This window comes from Manduca sexta, chromosome 26, assembly GCF_014839805.1.
Source record: "Manduca sexta isolate Smith_Timp_Sample1 chromosome 26, JHU_Msex_v1.0, whole genome shotgun sequence".
Classification (NCBI taxonomy): domain Eukaryota; kingdom Metazoa; phylum Arthropoda; class Insecta; order Lepidoptera; family Sphingidae; genus Manduca; species Manduca sexta.
This window is the reverse complement of record NC_051140.1, coordinates 16,988,689-17,004,636: the sequence shown is the minus strand read 5'-3', so window position 1 is coordinate 17,004,636 and position 15,948 is coordinate 16,988,689. Positions and strand designations below refer to the sequence as shown.

General features: G+C 35.0%; 2 protein-coding genes across 2 annotated transcripts; both read right to left on the bottom strand.

Annotated features, from left to right (window-relative positions):
• Nucleotides 1-65: 65 nt before the first annotated feature.
• LOC115450488 (calreticulin) lies at nucleotides 66-7,097 on the bottom strand. The gene is made up of 7 exons (XM_037443326.1): nucleotides 6,803-7,097; nucleotides 6,561-6,665; nucleotides 5,991-6,226; nucleotides 2,665-2,862; nucleotides 2,211-2,420; nucleotides 743-1,081; nucleotides 66-484 (listed from the first exon to the last, which is right to left on the bottom strand). Exons 1-7 carry the CDS (start codon nucleotides 6,888-6,890, stop codon nucleotides 464-466), a joined length of 1,197 nt encoding a protein of 398 aa, XP_037299223.1. The 5' UTR covers nucleotides 6,891-7,097; the 3' UTR covers nucleotides 66-463.
• Nucleotides 7,098-8,793: 1,696 nt separating this feature from the next.
• On the bottom strand, nucleotides 8,794-15,489 carry LOC115450485 (guanine nucleotide-binding protein-like 3 homolog). The gene is made up of 9 exons (XM_030178514.2): nucleotides 15,282-15,489; nucleotides 14,549-14,838; nucleotides 14,072-14,261; nucleotides 13,588-13,812; nucleotides 12,821-13,004; nucleotides 11,863-12,085; nucleotides 11,288-11,395; nucleotides 10,543-10,716; nucleotides 8,794-9,470 (listed from the first exon to the last, which is right to left on the bottom strand). Exons 1-9 carry the CDS (start codon nucleotides 15,298-15,300, stop codon nucleotides 9,138-9,140), a joined length of 1,746 nt encoding a protein of 581 aa, XP_030034374.1. The 5' UTR covers nucleotides 15,301-15,489; the 3' UTR covers nucleotides 8,794-9,137.
• Between the last annotated feature and the right edge of the window lie 459 nt (nucleotides 15,490-15,948).

Sequence of the window (15,948 nt, the reverse complement as noted above, 5' to 3'; positions counted from 1 at the left end):
ATACTTTTATATAATCCTCTGTATTGGCAAATCAAGACATCAGGACAAAAAATAAAATCAAAAAGTATATATTAATTTTTTAATCAAACTCATTTCACAACATAAAATGAGAACACAAACATTCGATTCATTTTACAACATCAATCACAATTCTTAAACATTAGGCTACGTTAACTGACACTGTACAACGAACCGCGGCCGACACACGGTGCCGGCCACAACATAACTTTAAATTTATAAACCTGAGCGTGAAGTCGACATCTATACAAATATCAGTACGTCGCAAACGCGGAAATAAATACACGCAAACGCGCCCCAACTAGGTTATTGGAATATTTCGAGACTTACACACAGTGCTAAATATTAAAGTAGACAGCAGAGGGCGCGGCGGCACTCGCGCACTCACACTGGTACCCGGCGGTACGGAATGTCTTGGCACTCACTCACACTCACTCACACTCACTTACAACTCGTCGTGCTCCTCCTGTGGACAACACATCGTATAATTAGACATCTTATAACAACACAAAGACGCAAAATGCAGGGCGAAAATATAACATGAATCATCACACATCTTTATTTTGCAACATCAGTACAAAGCTCTTTTGTTTCCCTTTAAATAATATTTACGCAATATTTTTACTTCAAATAAATTACTATTTTATGTTAGAGTTTTAAATAATTCGTTGAAGAATATGGTATAGCATACTACTGGCATATATAAATAAAGTATTGTACTCACCAGAGGCGCCGCATCACCGGCCTCATCATCGAGATCCTCATCATCATCCTCATCATCAGGCTTCTCCGCCTTCTCCTTCTCGCGCTCAAGCTCGTCTTGCTCGCTCTTCATCTTCTTCTCTCCTTCTTGCGTCTTCTTGATCACCTCTCCCCTCTCCTTAGCGACCGCTGGGTCATCGGTGATGAGGAAGTTGTCAAAGATGGTGCCTGACTTGACCTGCCATAAGTCCAAACCGACTGCGCAAATCTCTTCACGCTTGTACAGGTTGGCGTCGGCCGTGTACTCTGGGTTGTCGATCTCCGGGTGGATCCAGGGTCCTTTGTACGCTGGGTTGTCAATCTGTAATGAGATGGTACAGTTTTAGATACTGCATAAATGATAAATTAACTTACTATATTATTGGTATTAGTTAATAAATCATTTTTAAAATTTAAAATCCATTTCTGCATATCATATTTTCCAAGACCAAACCAATAACCCTGTATAAATTGTAAACGCTACTCTTCAATTCTGTTGCAAATATATTTGTATATTTCTTACATTATTCGATAATTATAAACCGAAATATTTTGTATTCACGCGATCTTCACACATGATAAAATTAATAAGATAATCCTAAACAGGTAATTGGGTTGATGCCATTTAATTTCTCGGACAATTGTTATCACTTATCAGCGATTCAATTTCCTAGATAAAACCTGTTCCACTTAAAACATTTCGCAAGTGCATATTTCTACTTGTAAGTCATAATGGATACACTATCTTATCGTTTGGTAATGTGTATAAGTTATACATCTTTATATCTATGATACAGAATATGTAAGGAACTGCAATATATTTGTAATTTTTAGATTACGCATCATAAATAACACCTAGGAACCGCTTTATTTACCGTATTGGAAATCTTTTCGATATATATATATACATTATAGGTACGTATATAAAACAAAATTATATAACTTTTCCAGTCAGTTTTGGGTTATCGCCCTTATTCTAATACAAAATAGGCTGAAGTTCAGAAAACGCCGCACGAGGCGAATGTACGCATGGGACAAGCAACGGCAGTTCACACATAACTGTACGCGAGACGTCGCCGCGGGTCAACAAACTGTGTAAACTAATCATTTAGCGTGCTGCCGACACTATCGAGGATGCATTAACCTCCTATAGAACCTATGATGACGTTTTCATATAAATAAATCTTTAGTAAATTTTGTTAGTAGATCGCAGACAGGTGATAAATAATTTCGGAATTAAACCAATGAGGACGGATTTTTTTTTTGTTGCAAATTATTGGTCTTCGAAGCTTATTTTTTTAATTATTTTGGTAATACAAGCTAAAATAACCTATAAATACAACTTTTATCTCGCGAAAAAGCTCAAGCGAGCATAACAATATTGAATGAATGTTAAAGAAAATCTTCACTTTTTTACCTCAGAGTTACGAAATATAATTTTATATATTTACCTGTTTAGGCGCCCAAACACCCTTGTAGTCGGGGTTGTCGATCATGGGTGGTTCCCACTCGCCGTCCATCTCGTCATCCCAGTCTTCGGGCTTGGTGGCATCAGGGTCGGGGATGTGCTCAGGTTTGTCCCAGTCCTCGGGCTTCGTGTCCTCAGGGTCGGGGATGGTGGGGCGGTCGTCCCAGTCCTCGGGCTTCTTGGCTTCGGGGTCCTGGGTGAAAAATATATTTGAATGTAAATTGAAGCATCAATAAGCATAATTGACGAAAATATTCGTCATGAATTCTAAAAAAAATGATGGTTATTAATCTATAATTATAATATATGTAGACAAACACGGTTATATTATATTTTATATCTAACTCAAATAATGTCAGAACTCCTTTCATAAATCAACTGGCAGTTTCAAATAAAAAATAAAACATTCCAAATTTAAAACAACAATAACAACGCACCTTGATCTTCTTGGGCGGGAGGAAGTCCCAGTCCGCCTCCAGTTCACCAGACTCGACCTTCTCGTTATCAATGAGCACCTCATAGGTATTGTCAGGGTGCACGATCAGCGTGTACAAGTGAGTGTAAACGTCGTCCTTGCAGCGGATGTCCTTCTTGATGAGGTGGTTCTTGCCCTTGTAGCTGAAGATTACATGTACCTGCAGACAAGACAATCGCCATGTGAATTTGTTTTCAGTGGTATCTTTTCATATAATCATCGGAAGTGTCATATTACACGTTGGTTTTGTATTTAAGGATAATAAGTGGCTATTGTTATTTAGTTTTTCATATTATACCGATTTTGACGTCAAAATAAGTAAAACACTTTTATAGTTGAAATTATTTCTAGCTTCGTATTTTAGGTGGTATTTTATGAATGATCTATACTTAATACTTATTATAGGACAAAAAGAACTATTAGAAAGACTACTTTACTTAGTTCCAGAATATTCTAGACAGCATACGTACTATGTACTACAGAAATAACATAATATTGTCTGCCGGTAAAGTCGACCGCGTGGGATTTCCGTCTCTTGTTGTACCAACACATTTGACCTCCGCCCTGCACGATATTTTTAATCACGTCAAGATAACGTATAAAAATCGTAGAATATACAATTTCTTACGTAGCAAGCTTCAACTTTCGCAATATTTTAAAGAATCAATATAAGTATGCTAATTTTCAAAATCGATATAAATTGTCAAAACAAATATTGGACTATTTATATTATCTATAAGCCGTGCAGTCACAGTGCCTTTGTCGTGCAAATGTCATTGACCTGACTTCCTATAATATATAACGGTTTTCCTAAAAAGGCAATGAAAACTATAAGTTTCGATAGGACTTCGGACCACACGCGCATACACACCGACTGGTGAATGCGTTTTTCATTATTCGAGATTCATCCACATTCCTTGACGGGTTTTCATAAAATTATTTTACGTTACAACATAACGTTAGGCAGAAAAACAATGAGATTTGTTTTAAAATCTATTAGTCAAGGTATGGTTCGCGGGGAAAAATATAAAGTTATTGCACATTAGCCATGGTTGAAAACCAGTAATTAAAGTATAAGACATTTTTGCCTATAATCATTAAATAATGGACAATTAACGTTCATTGTCACTGACTGCCAAATGGTATGAAATCGTACGATTACAAAATTATATTACGCAATAACCCGGCTTAGCTTAGCTCTAGACAGATTTTATTACAAAACCGGTCTTATCGAATTAATATTTGCAATTTAGATTTTTCCGTACCTTATGGAATTGAACAGTAGAATGAAAAGCGACATGAGCGACTCGTGACGCTCCGTTGCACGCAATTATTCAATATTTATCCCGAAAAAACTTTCACGCGGGCGGAACCACAAACAAACCATAAATAAAATTGATTCAGTGACCAATTGTATAATTATGAACGGCGATTTGAAGGAAAGTTGGTTGAGTCATTGCGGATCGTTTCAAACCAAACGCTATTGTTATATTTTCATCAAGTCTAGTATCGACTATAATTTATGAAGAACTTTAAAATAACTTCAAATAATTGTAATCTCCATATTTTGTAGGTTTTGGTAAGAATGCTAACATGGCCAGTTTGTAAAAAATACGTTCTAAATATCCAGTAACCAGCTTAGTCGACTAATCCAAATTATCTCTTAACTTTTTTAGACTTTTTCCAGCATCGACAAATTAGTAAAATTCAATGTGAAACAATTTTACTCTTGTGCAAATTTGTAAACGTGTTTTATTATTTGTGATCGAGTTTGTCTGAATTTGAACAAATGTGAAAACCAATTAGCAATTCCAGCTGTGACCTTCGCTATAATGATTCAGTGGAATATTAATTACAGTTTAACGATAATTTTAATTACAATAATTATTAAATCGATTCGATTTTTAGTAAATAGTGCAGTCGATATGGGTGTTATCGATTTTATTGTTCTTCGATAGCGATAATTTTGCCTCGATTACAAAAAATGTTATCGACGTCCACGAGTGTTTTAGAAATATTGTAAACGCAAGAGCTATTTTATTTTTAATTTACGATATAAGTACAAGTTTATCATATTATCTATTTCTTTTCTGGTATGATAATACGTTTTATACATTATTAACACCTTTTGTGCAAAAGTTGAAAATTGTATTTGCAACCGTTTAGTCACTGAACGAAGTCAAGTGAGGTCAAACTTTTATGTCTCATAAATCAGTTTTTTGAGTCAGTTATAACTGGAAACATTGCTTTTCCAGAATTAGTAATGTCACTTTATACAATAGTGTTTCGTATCTAGTTTAGTTTCATTTATTTCCGCGTTTATAGGTTTTTATGTGTCCCCATAGATAGATAATGATCTTTTGTCAATGTCACCATGGCACGCCATGGTTTTGTTTCACATGCTTATAGTAAACCAGTAATGGTATGGTGTATGGTGCTTAAGTACTTACCTACCTAATTATCCTATATATAATAAAAAAAAAACAGTCCACAGTACTGGTAGATTTATAAGTTAGATTTTTATTTATTTTTTTATTTTTTATCAGAATATTGGGTATTGTATAGTTACGCGGTAACTACATGTTAGTAAGAATTGTTTGAAAAAACCTGGCATCTTGGTGGGCGGTATCATGAACCGCCCCTTATTTTAATTTTTATTATTATATTCTGATTATCTATGTATTCAAATTTATTGTTTATGATAAACACTTCGTTACAAGGTCTGCAGGTGACGACCACAGAGGTTGAGCATGACCTTTGTTAGTCTATTGTTTTTGCTCATAAATATCTTTTGCGTAAGTTTTATATAAAAAAATAAAAGATCACAGATACGGATGCCTAGGATAAGTTTGCATTGTTGTACGATGGTGTTATCTTTACGTTCTGTATATGCCTTATTACTTGAACATTGTTAACAATTGATTTTAATTTGAAATCGACTATAATTAGAAATACCGGAACACTAATAATTATATTCGTAACACCAATAATTGACCACATTCCTAGCCCCAAATTGTTTTCAATGATAATATGTTCATAATCATAAACAAATTATAAATAAGTATGTAATTATAGCCCTAACGTTTCTATCATTTCGCATTCTCGTAAAAATGGAAACCTAATTGAAACTTTAAAAACCTGTATCCATTTAAACTAATGAGCCCCAGAAGATAATTAGACAAATATTGTAAAATAAAAATATTTAAAAATTTTAAGACTGTATGTTAAACTGGCTACAGCCACCAAATTTGCCTGTAAATTAAAAAAGTATATCTGAGCTTCTCTCACCTTCTTGGTGCCAGGGCCGCAGATGTCAGGCCCGAACATAATCTCGTAGGGGCTCTCTCCGTGCATGTCCTTCTGGTCCAACTTGCAGTCGAAGATCTTGAGGTAGCCGCCGCCGCAGTCGATGTCCTGCTCGTGCTTAACCGAGAACTGCACCACCATGGGCTTGCCATCATTGCTGAACGGCTTGAACTTGCGCGACAACGCGTAGAATCGCGCATCCTCGCTTGTTTTCAGACCTAATGAAATGGCATGTTATAATCTAGGCTAAGAAGTTATAAAGGCTAATAGGAGTGCAGTTTATTTGGTACCGGTACTTACAAAAATTAATGCAGAAATGTTATTGCCAACTAAGGTTACTGACACCGCTAAAAGGATATTTCTTACGCAAAATAATTAAGTGCAATGACTCCACATCACACAGGTACGTAAGTATCGCATTTGGATTTTATATGAAAAATTGCACATACAAATATAATATTGTGTGATAGTCAGTCTTACTTGGCAATTGCTGCCTAAAAAACTCAAATAATGCCAATTAGAAAGGCAATCATATAAGCATTATGCACCCACCTTTATCTTCCTCGGGGTCATTGTAGAACTTTCCAGCAGTCAATTTGAATTTGCCGAATTCCTTGCCAGGGTGCTCACTGTACACCCAGTTAGATTCCCATGAATCTGTAAGAAAACAACGTACATTTTATTGTACAAGCCAAAATTATACCGGCTTCCGACGCGTATGCAATCGATACACACGCCACGCCGCGCCGGTTTTACCTATTACACCTTTTTGTGAATAAATACTAAAAACCTACCATCTAGGAATTTCTCTTCAAAGAACACATCACAATTTATTGAAGAAATTGCCAGTAAACTGACAACCGCCAGCGCAACAGCTTTCATTTTTGATTCACAAAACCACCTTCTACGACAAGAGACTGGCCACGAATAACTTCAATTTTTTTGTAGAATTATCTATTATTATTCCTACCGGCCCGACTACGGAAATTCATTATCTCGCTCAGACCAACGAGTGATTTTTAGGTGTACATGCGATAGCAATATACACGTAATCCTATTACGTGTTTTACGAGCAGGCAAGACATACTAAGCTTATGGTGTTAATGCATAAGTCAGAAAGGGAGGGTGAATGTAAAGTACTACGAATGACGTACAATTACGACAGACAGATGGAACGCTATTATTGGTTAAATTTTAGCGAATAGGAATTGAACACACTGAGCGAAAGTAATAAACGTAGTGGCGGTAAATTACAAATTGGATGAAGAGGTTTAGCAATTCAGCCATTTAATCAGCTACGCGCTATTTCTATCGCCATCAAGGTATTATTCTACTGAGAATAATGTATAAATGTCCATTGTATAGCTTTGTAATAGTATTTTGTACTATTAGGTCAAATAATCTAGAAAGTTCATTCATAAAACAGATAAATACAAATGGAAGCGTCCAATCACTAATGCACATGTATTAGAATGAAATGCAAATAGCAATTTCAATTGGTGTGAAAGAGACATACGCGGATCAATTGCACTTACGTGTCGAGGACCCATTGCGTGTTATATTTATTTTTGGGCGTACGATTAATGTCAATTACAATTAACAAATTTATATATTATAAATTTGCTTAGTTTTTTAAATACTTACCTATCACCAAAATGTATTGTCATATAAAAGCTACATTGAGTATAAACCAGTACTTAACGCTCAACAGTTACGCACGCGCTTTCATTCGGGCGAATATAAATGATTTGTTTGTTTACGTTATGAATGATTGATATAAGTAAAATACTTAATATAAAAAATACATTTCGCCAAGAAGCAATTTGTATAGCTCTGTGTAAAATTCTAATCCCCATTACTCAAATGTATTACATCGCGATAGAAAAAGATGGCTTGCTTTATAGTTCATGGTAAACACCGCGCCTGCAGATAAACAGTAGCAATTTCTTGCCCACCTTAGCAATTATTGCAGATGACCATATTAATACCATGCAGAAGTTCCTGGGCACACACAGTTTGGGAACCACTAAAAATAACATTACTCAAGCTGCAGGTCATCCTGTGCAGCTTCTTGGATTCTCAGTTGAAAAAAAAATTAACTGCTTACGTTTTAGAAATTACTGTAAGTTAAAGGCTCGGAATTATTTACGCTCAACGTTCCCATAGTGTTACCTAATTATAAGATCTGGGTAACGAATTCAGGACCTCCCATTCTACTTACTTCAAGATGTCTAGGAACTTGGAGCCTTGCACTCCTTACACATTCAGGTAAAGACGGCCTTTAAACTAACACTAATAGATGGTCATTGTAAACTACTTTTATTATATTTCGAAGTTTAGTTCATCCATATTATTTTTATTAGGTGACATGATCTGGTGGAGTTCTGGCGTGTTCATTTTGAGGTCCCAGAGCTTCACCAAGGTGCAGATGGAGACCAAAATGGGGTTTTTAGCCGGTTAAAGTCCGGCATACCCTGCTTACCACTAGTAGGTGGGAATCGAAGAGGATTATCCCCATAAAAAAAATGGTGACTGATGATCTCATTGATGCAGTAATTACTCGAAAAATGGAATTAAAAAAATCTTTTGGCATACCTATAAAATCAAACTACGCTCTGCGTTCTTCCTAACTTTATTTCCGAAACGGATATTTTCATAATCTAAATATTTGTAAAACTTGAACGTGTGCCAAGTTGTTTGAACTCTGTTATCGTGCAGAGCGACGCTATCATTGTGCATATTTAATTATCCAAACAGGTAGTAAAGGGTATAAATTAATAAAGCATTCGGTTGATAATTCGCTTTTAATTAACCTTTTTATTTACATTGGTCTAGTAAATTTTGTATCTTTAGTATCGGGTGCATATTTGTTTCTTTGCACGCGATTTCATACGGCTGTAACAATCTGGTACCTGCTTTGACCACAATCGCAATATTAACAAAGATATAAGTCAAAATGTATGAAATATAATTGTATCAACTTTCTATGTATTTTATTTATAGTTTTACATGTTTCAGTTTTTATTAGTTTTTATTACTATTAAAGTTACCCTTGATCAACACGATTTATACCTGCAACGTGTGAATCAGGTTTTGACAAATACATAAAGTATTGCTATATTCAAACGACTAAAGTGAAAAATCCTCTTTAAAATCATAGTCATCTTTCTTACTAAACGTAGTCAAATTTACATTCTCCAAAACGCCAGCTAAATCGACAGTTTGTTTTTCAAACTTCATTTTCTTCTTTTTATCTTTTTTGAACTGCATTTTCCTTAATTTATTTTGTTTAGTGTTGCCCTCCAACTCCATTTCTGGATTAGCTTTATTCTTTTCTTTACTTTTGTTGTTTTTGTCTAGTTTCGATCTAATGTTTAATTTTTTAGGGAGTAAGCTAGACTGGTCTTCGTCTACTTGCATTTCGTCTTCCGCTGCTGCCTTGACTGGACCGGTGCTTGAAATCTGTTGACAAAACAGTAAATGCTAATACTCACAAGTATTTTTTTAAGTCATTAGTTTATTATATTCTAAACTTATTAGTTTATATAATAAACTAAGATTTATTATATCTTTAGTCATTTTCTTAAGAGGTATTCAGAACAACAAATATTTGCCCCAGTACTGGAATTGAACGCGCTCCTTCTCATATCAAGACTTATTTACCGTCCGTACGAGTAATGAAAAAACAACGTATATAATATAGAAACCGATAGTTTTTCAGTGTTTATCTACAATTAACTGTACATCCTGTGTTTAAAGTTGAAATTTTAATGACTCGATAATAACTTGCCACTCGATTTTACCGACAAGGCCACTCGGATGAAATATGTATTTAGTATTATTGGTTCATCATTGGTAACAATACAATAATTATTCGTTGGTAATTAATATTCGGACCGAACGAGGCCTTCGCACAATATGCAATGTTTGTTCAAATGGAAACGTGTGATAAAATGGAGCATGAAAAATTGCACCTGCTTTCTTACTAATTCATTTACAACTGTCGATAACCGAGTAATAATGATCGTGATTCGTTGGAATCGTGAATACTTTCACGGGTTTTAATGGTCTATAAATTGTTGTGTGTTAAATACTAAGCCGTCATTTAACTATTTAAACTAAATATAACTAAGCACTTCGGCATAGCGTTACTAAATGAAACTTTGGGCCTTTGGAATCTGCTGTTGGCTTTTGATGGTGGTGGAATATTTTGATTTCATCTTTTTTTGAATCATGATTATTTCAGGTTTTTTTTGGGTAGTTGTTGTGGATAGCGAGCGAGATCTTGCTCTTGCAAACTCCGGATGACGACCTCCGTAAACAAGGTGTAAACCCACCCACGTTCCCGGATCAACTTGTGTATAGTTGATTTCAATTGGCGAGGGGTATTCGTCTCTCATCAGTCGAATATCCCATCAATTTACACTATCTGGATCGGGACCCTAATCTACATATCATCAGGTATATGGGGATTACCTAGCCATATCCTTATAAAAAAAAAACATTTGTTCAAGTGAATCCACTAAACACATACCTTAAAAGCCTCAACACCATTATTGTGCTGGTCCAGAGCGTTGATGGCCTCCGTCTCCATGGTCTCGAAGGAGTTGATGTCGAACTCCTTCGCCTCGTCGGCGGCGGACACGATCTTCGCATCCACATGGACGTCCGATTCTAGGGTCTCGGGCGGCTCCGTGAAGTACCGCACCTAGAAAATTATAAGAAAGATTTTTATAATATGTAAAGTAAATAATCATTTTGTTGGAAATTTAATATCATCTGAATATTGTCTGATTTTATTCCAGTGTTTCAGGGTCACGGGACAATCTGTAGGCTGCAATCTTCGAAATGGGATATAAGTATGAAATATAAGTATATAATAATGAAATATAAGTATGAAACCGCGAAAAGATTCAGTAAATTGGAAATGAGTAAATGAAATGATCTACTCGCAACATGCTTATAAAAACGCTTAATCTTTTTAAACATAATAAGCGGATAGACTAGATGGTACCAACACACTTTGCACTAATTTAAAACATCCCATAATACCACTGTCCACCATCTCGAGATTATTATCAGAGGAGCGGCAACAGTTTTAAAACAAAGGCTTTTTGAAATTCGAACTTTCGAGGCCCGTGCTGCTTTGTTTTTTTGTTGAAATATTGCCTTTTTCCCTATCGATCAGCTCTAAGAGGCAAAAATGTTTGAATCGGTTGGCCTAAAACAGGAAAAAAACCCACGCTACGCCACTGATTGTAGTTGTACAAATGTATCACCTTGCCAGTGTTCCAGTCGTTGAGTAGAATCCTGGCAGCCGCGTCCTGGTCCGGGACTCCGCCTTTCTTAAACTTGCCCATCCGCTTTGCGAGTTGTGCGAAAAATTCCTACAACAATAACATTGAAAATATTCAATGCTGTGAATTTAATATACTTTCTTTATGGTTTTGGTGTAGTGTCGTTTTAGACACATAAAATTTGGTAAGACGTATTATTTTATTATATACTGAGATCCAATAAAATATACGTAAATAATTTCTTAGATCAATGGGTAATCTATCTACAAGTATACATAGTAATATCTTTTCACTAAGTAAATTCAAAAACATTAGTATATAATTTTTAGAAATTCTGTTTTTTTTTTCCAGTTTGTTTATCGAGAGGTATGCAAGATTAAATTCTTTGATTATGGTGATACTAGAAAAATAATAGTTATGGAATTGCATTTAAATAATGATTTGTTTGTGAAAAACTAGTTATGGAACTGCATAATAAAATTGCATCTAAAATATCCTTTAAAATGTGTACCGATCCATTGTTGTAAATTGAGGGTAGTTAGGAAAAAAAAACTCACCGGCGGCGTGCTGAACTCCGGTATACTGTACAAGTCTACGAGCGTCTGTTTGTTGGCGCGCAGCAGTATGGCGGTGGCGGGCGTCGCCGGGTCCTTCAGGCTGCCCACTTTGATCGCGTTCTTTAGAGCCACAGTAGAATCACTTTCAGGCCCTGAGTGGAACACTATTCCGGGACTGTCCAGGATTTTGATCTTCGAATCCAGTTGGACGGTTTGCATTTGTCTGGAAAATAATATTTTGTGGATCAAGATTTGACGCCATTGTTGTTTTCTTAACAAGCTAACGAATTTTAACACGCTCCTCTTTCACATGTATATTAATTTTATTGTATAATAACGCAAATAAAATGTTTCAAACGCCTGTGAAACATTTTATTTTAAATTTATAAAAGCTAGCGCTTTTGCAACATTTTTTTTTTTGGCAAGTTTGTAGAACAACTCATATTAAACATGATTCAAACATACATATAATAATATCAGCCCAGTATTATATATTTGCCCACTGCTGAGCACGGGCCTCCTCTACTATTGAGAGGGATTAGGCCTTAGTCCACCATGCCGGCCTAGTGCGGATTGGTTGACTTCACACACCTTCGAAATTCCTATAGAGAACTTCTCAGATGTGCAGGTTTCCTCACGATGTTTTCCTTCACCGTTAGAGCGAACGATAAATTCACAAAGAATACACACATGATTTTAGAAAAGTCAGAGGTGTGTGCCCTTGGGATTTGAACCTGCGGACATTCATCTACGTCTAAACATACATATGGACATTGATAAAAAAACAACTGGTAAAGCTCCTAATTCTTTTCAGGTTGAAATACTTTAAAAAGATTGGGAATTATTTTTGCTATAGCTATAAACTCAACCCTAACATCTGAGAATGGATGTTACCAAAATAGACTCTAGTAGGCTTTTGGAGGTAAAGGTTTGAATATTTTAAAAATTTCCCACATACTTGGTGACTCCAGGTGTGCTGCCAACATTGCACGCCCTGGATCTGTTGAGGCTGTTGATGATGGAGCTCTTGCCCACGTTGGGCAGCCCCACCACGCCCACCGTGATGGACGTCTTTATTCCCTTGTTGCGACAGTAATTGCCCAACAAGCTCATTAGCAACTCTGCGCCTACACATGCTGATCCTGCACAATTGAACAAAAAATCTATAGTAATATATAAAGCTGAAGAGTTTGTTTGAATGTCCTAATGTTAAAAATTACTGGTTTGAATTGAAAAATTGTTTTAGTGTTGGATAGTCAATTTATAAAGGAAAGCTATAGGCTTTATATCATCAGGCTATAACCAATAAATTATAATCAATCTTCATAGGTAGAATATTATTTCCACTGGGCTGTGAACTTGAAAATCAATGTTTGTTATCCAAAATGCTAGTGGTAGAATATATTTTATCTGCTCGGATAGTGAGAACCATTGACAATGTGTTAAAACCCACCATAGTAGGCCATGTAATATTGTATTCTAGGATGAGCTTGTGTATGCTCAATTCAAGCAGGCCAGCATAATTGTGTTGACTGACGAGTGGTAATCATACCTTGTTAATGAATTCTATCTGGACCACTTTGCTTAGCATTAGTGCAGTGGGGTCACTTTAACTTACCTGTATAATTTTTTTTTATACACAAATGACAATAAACTACATAATAATAAATTGTATAAGTTATGTGTAGCTACAAAGTCAGGTTATAAAATTACTATTAATTATACCTTTCATCTCTTTCTCTTTGACAACATGTTTCATTTTCTTCCTGCCTAGATTGTGCTGTTGGTCCTGGGTGGATGCTTTGAATGGTACGGCGGGTGCGAACCTGCGCAAGTACTGCAACCATGCTGTGAGGTTACTGCGTGGAACCAGATCCGCTTTATTCAAGACGAGTACTAGACGTTTGCCTGCTTCCCTTACTGCCTCTTCCACTTGCACACATCTGGTTCCTGGTGGTAGTTTAAATATTCATTATAAGACACCGTAAACAAGCATTTTATTTGCAAACATTTTTTTGTTTATTTAATCAGTTTTTTTTTATGAACTCTGAATAAATTTTGCTTGTAGTGTGTGGAGTTATAAAATAGCAGTATGATTTTTAGAAAAATATATTTTTAATAAATTTAAGTACAGTAGAAATTTGTTAACTTAATTATGAAGAGTAGCAATAAAAACCAATTTAGAAAAATATTCTAACAAATAATATACCTAAAGGATCTCTGGCATCAACAATTTCTAAAATAACTTCCGCTTCTGATATAACTTTTTTGAATTCTCTGTAATATGTCTTAAGCGAGTTCTCTTGTTTCCTGTCCTTGCCAAACTCAATATCATTTGATGGGATCTCTTCACCTTTAAATGCATCATGTACTTTGCCCCTGGTTGCTGCATTAGCTACCTGAAAATGATGTGGTTTAGCTTCAATATTACTTTATATGTATATACATAGTATTGATATGATTTTTAATGCTGTAAACCGCATTGGAAATGCTCTACAATTTTTTATGAAATTTGTTTTAAGGATAGAAGTCATTCTGGGTTAATTTATAGACAACTTTTGTCTTGGAAAATACTCTATGGGATTTTTATAATTTATTAGAAAAGTGTTACAACTGATAAAAATCTCAGTCTTTGAAAAACTTGCATGAATATAAGCATCTCAGTTTAATTTAATACTGTTCATACCATATTATCTAAGCTGACATTGCCATTCTTCTTCTCCTCTAACTTTTTCTGCTTTTCCAATTTAGCTTGTTCTTTCCTCTTCTGTCTCTCTTCTTCTTTGTGTTTCTTCACAGCTTCAACTTCTTTGAGTATTTCTTCTTTGAAGGGACACACATTGGGAATCTGTATTGGCTTTTGTTTCTTTGATTTTGGATTCTTTTTTGCTTCCTTCTTTTGTTTCCTGTTGTGCTCCTTTACTTTCTTTTCTATTTTGTAACGTAAACGGGCTGGTTGCCTTTTGGATGGTTTTTCTGTAATTTTTTACAAGCTTGTTTTTATTATTCCATTAATGTTCGATGGTGCTTTTACCAGGGGAACATAATCATAAACTGAGAATGTAGTAGCAGATAATTATATTTTTTTTTAGGGTGACATCAAACATTGTGAGATATTAAATGGCACACGGCATTAGATTGATTGAAATAATTAAGATACCTTACACCCGATTTAATAAATGTAACAAACATGCTTTTAGTATTATTGTACGGAGTTGGGTATTATTTAAATAGGCAAGTATCGAGGCCCGGTATCGCTAAACCTATAAGGTGACTAATTACATTTATGTTTCTAATCATTGTCTGAGGAAATATTCAATAAAAAAATATAATATTAATAATTCACCAATAGTTTTAAATTATTATTTCATGATGCGATGTCAACAATAGCCAAAAAAACTAAACTTTGAAGTACTTACTCAATTTAAACTTCGCCATTACTCAAATAAGTTATATTTTCAATTAAATTAAAGTAAATATTCTTCTACTTTTAATTATTTCTTGTTGCAAAAGTGGTCAATAAATAATCTTATGTTGTATTATTTCCGCAAATATAACCTAAACCACATGCGCGATGAACACACTTTGTGAAAGGTTTATTGACACTTGACACATTTAGCATTCAAATTCATTCTTCTTCATGAAATTTTCTCTAGACAAAATTATAGTCATGCTATACATGTTAATAATCATACTATGAATCGCAAGGCCATAATTATTGCCATGCTAAATAAACATTATTTCTACTAAAATCCATGAACCTACTGAATGGAAAAAGCTTATAAATCTTTTCAACTCTACGCTCATTTCGAATTGAAGAAAAAATAAGAGATATCAATTTATAATCAATTCTGATGAAAATTATGTAACGCCACGGCGGTGTCAGATCTGTTGATGGCGTGGCAATATTAACATATTCAATGTGTGGCGAAGGAAAACGACGTTGCATACTCCATAGGCTTGAAGAGTATTCTTGCAACATTATGAATTTTATGCCCCGCACCGCATCGACAAAGAAATATAATATTTATGTTATTCTGTGTCCGTTGGATTACATCTGTGTAGTGAGATCAAATTTTTATTTAG

Excerpts from the sequence above, each read along its gene's own strand:
- LOC115450488 (XM_037443326.1), bottom strand. The coding sequence starts at position 6,890 with ATGAAAGCTGTTGCGCTGGCGGTTGTCAGTTTACTGGCAATTTCTTCA. Across the intron at positions 6,227-6,560 it reads TGACCCCGAGGAAGATAAAG|GTCTGAAAACAAGCGAGGAT; the intron begins GTGGGTGCATAA and ends CCATTTCATTAG. Across the intron at positions 485-742 it reads CCGGTGATGCGGCGCCTCTG|GAGGAGCACGACGAGTTGTA; the intron begins GTGAGTACAATA and ends TGTTGTCCACAG.
- LOC115450485 (XM_030178514.2), bottom strand. Across the intron at positions 13,813-14,071 it reads TGATGCCAGAGATCCTTTAG|GAACCAGATGTGTGCAAGTG; the intron begins GTATATTATTTG and ends AACTACCACCAG. Across the intron at positions 12,086-12,820 it reads AGCACACCTGGAGTCACCAA|ACAAATGCAAACCGTCCAAC; the intron begins GTATGTGGGAAA and ends ATTATTTTCCAG.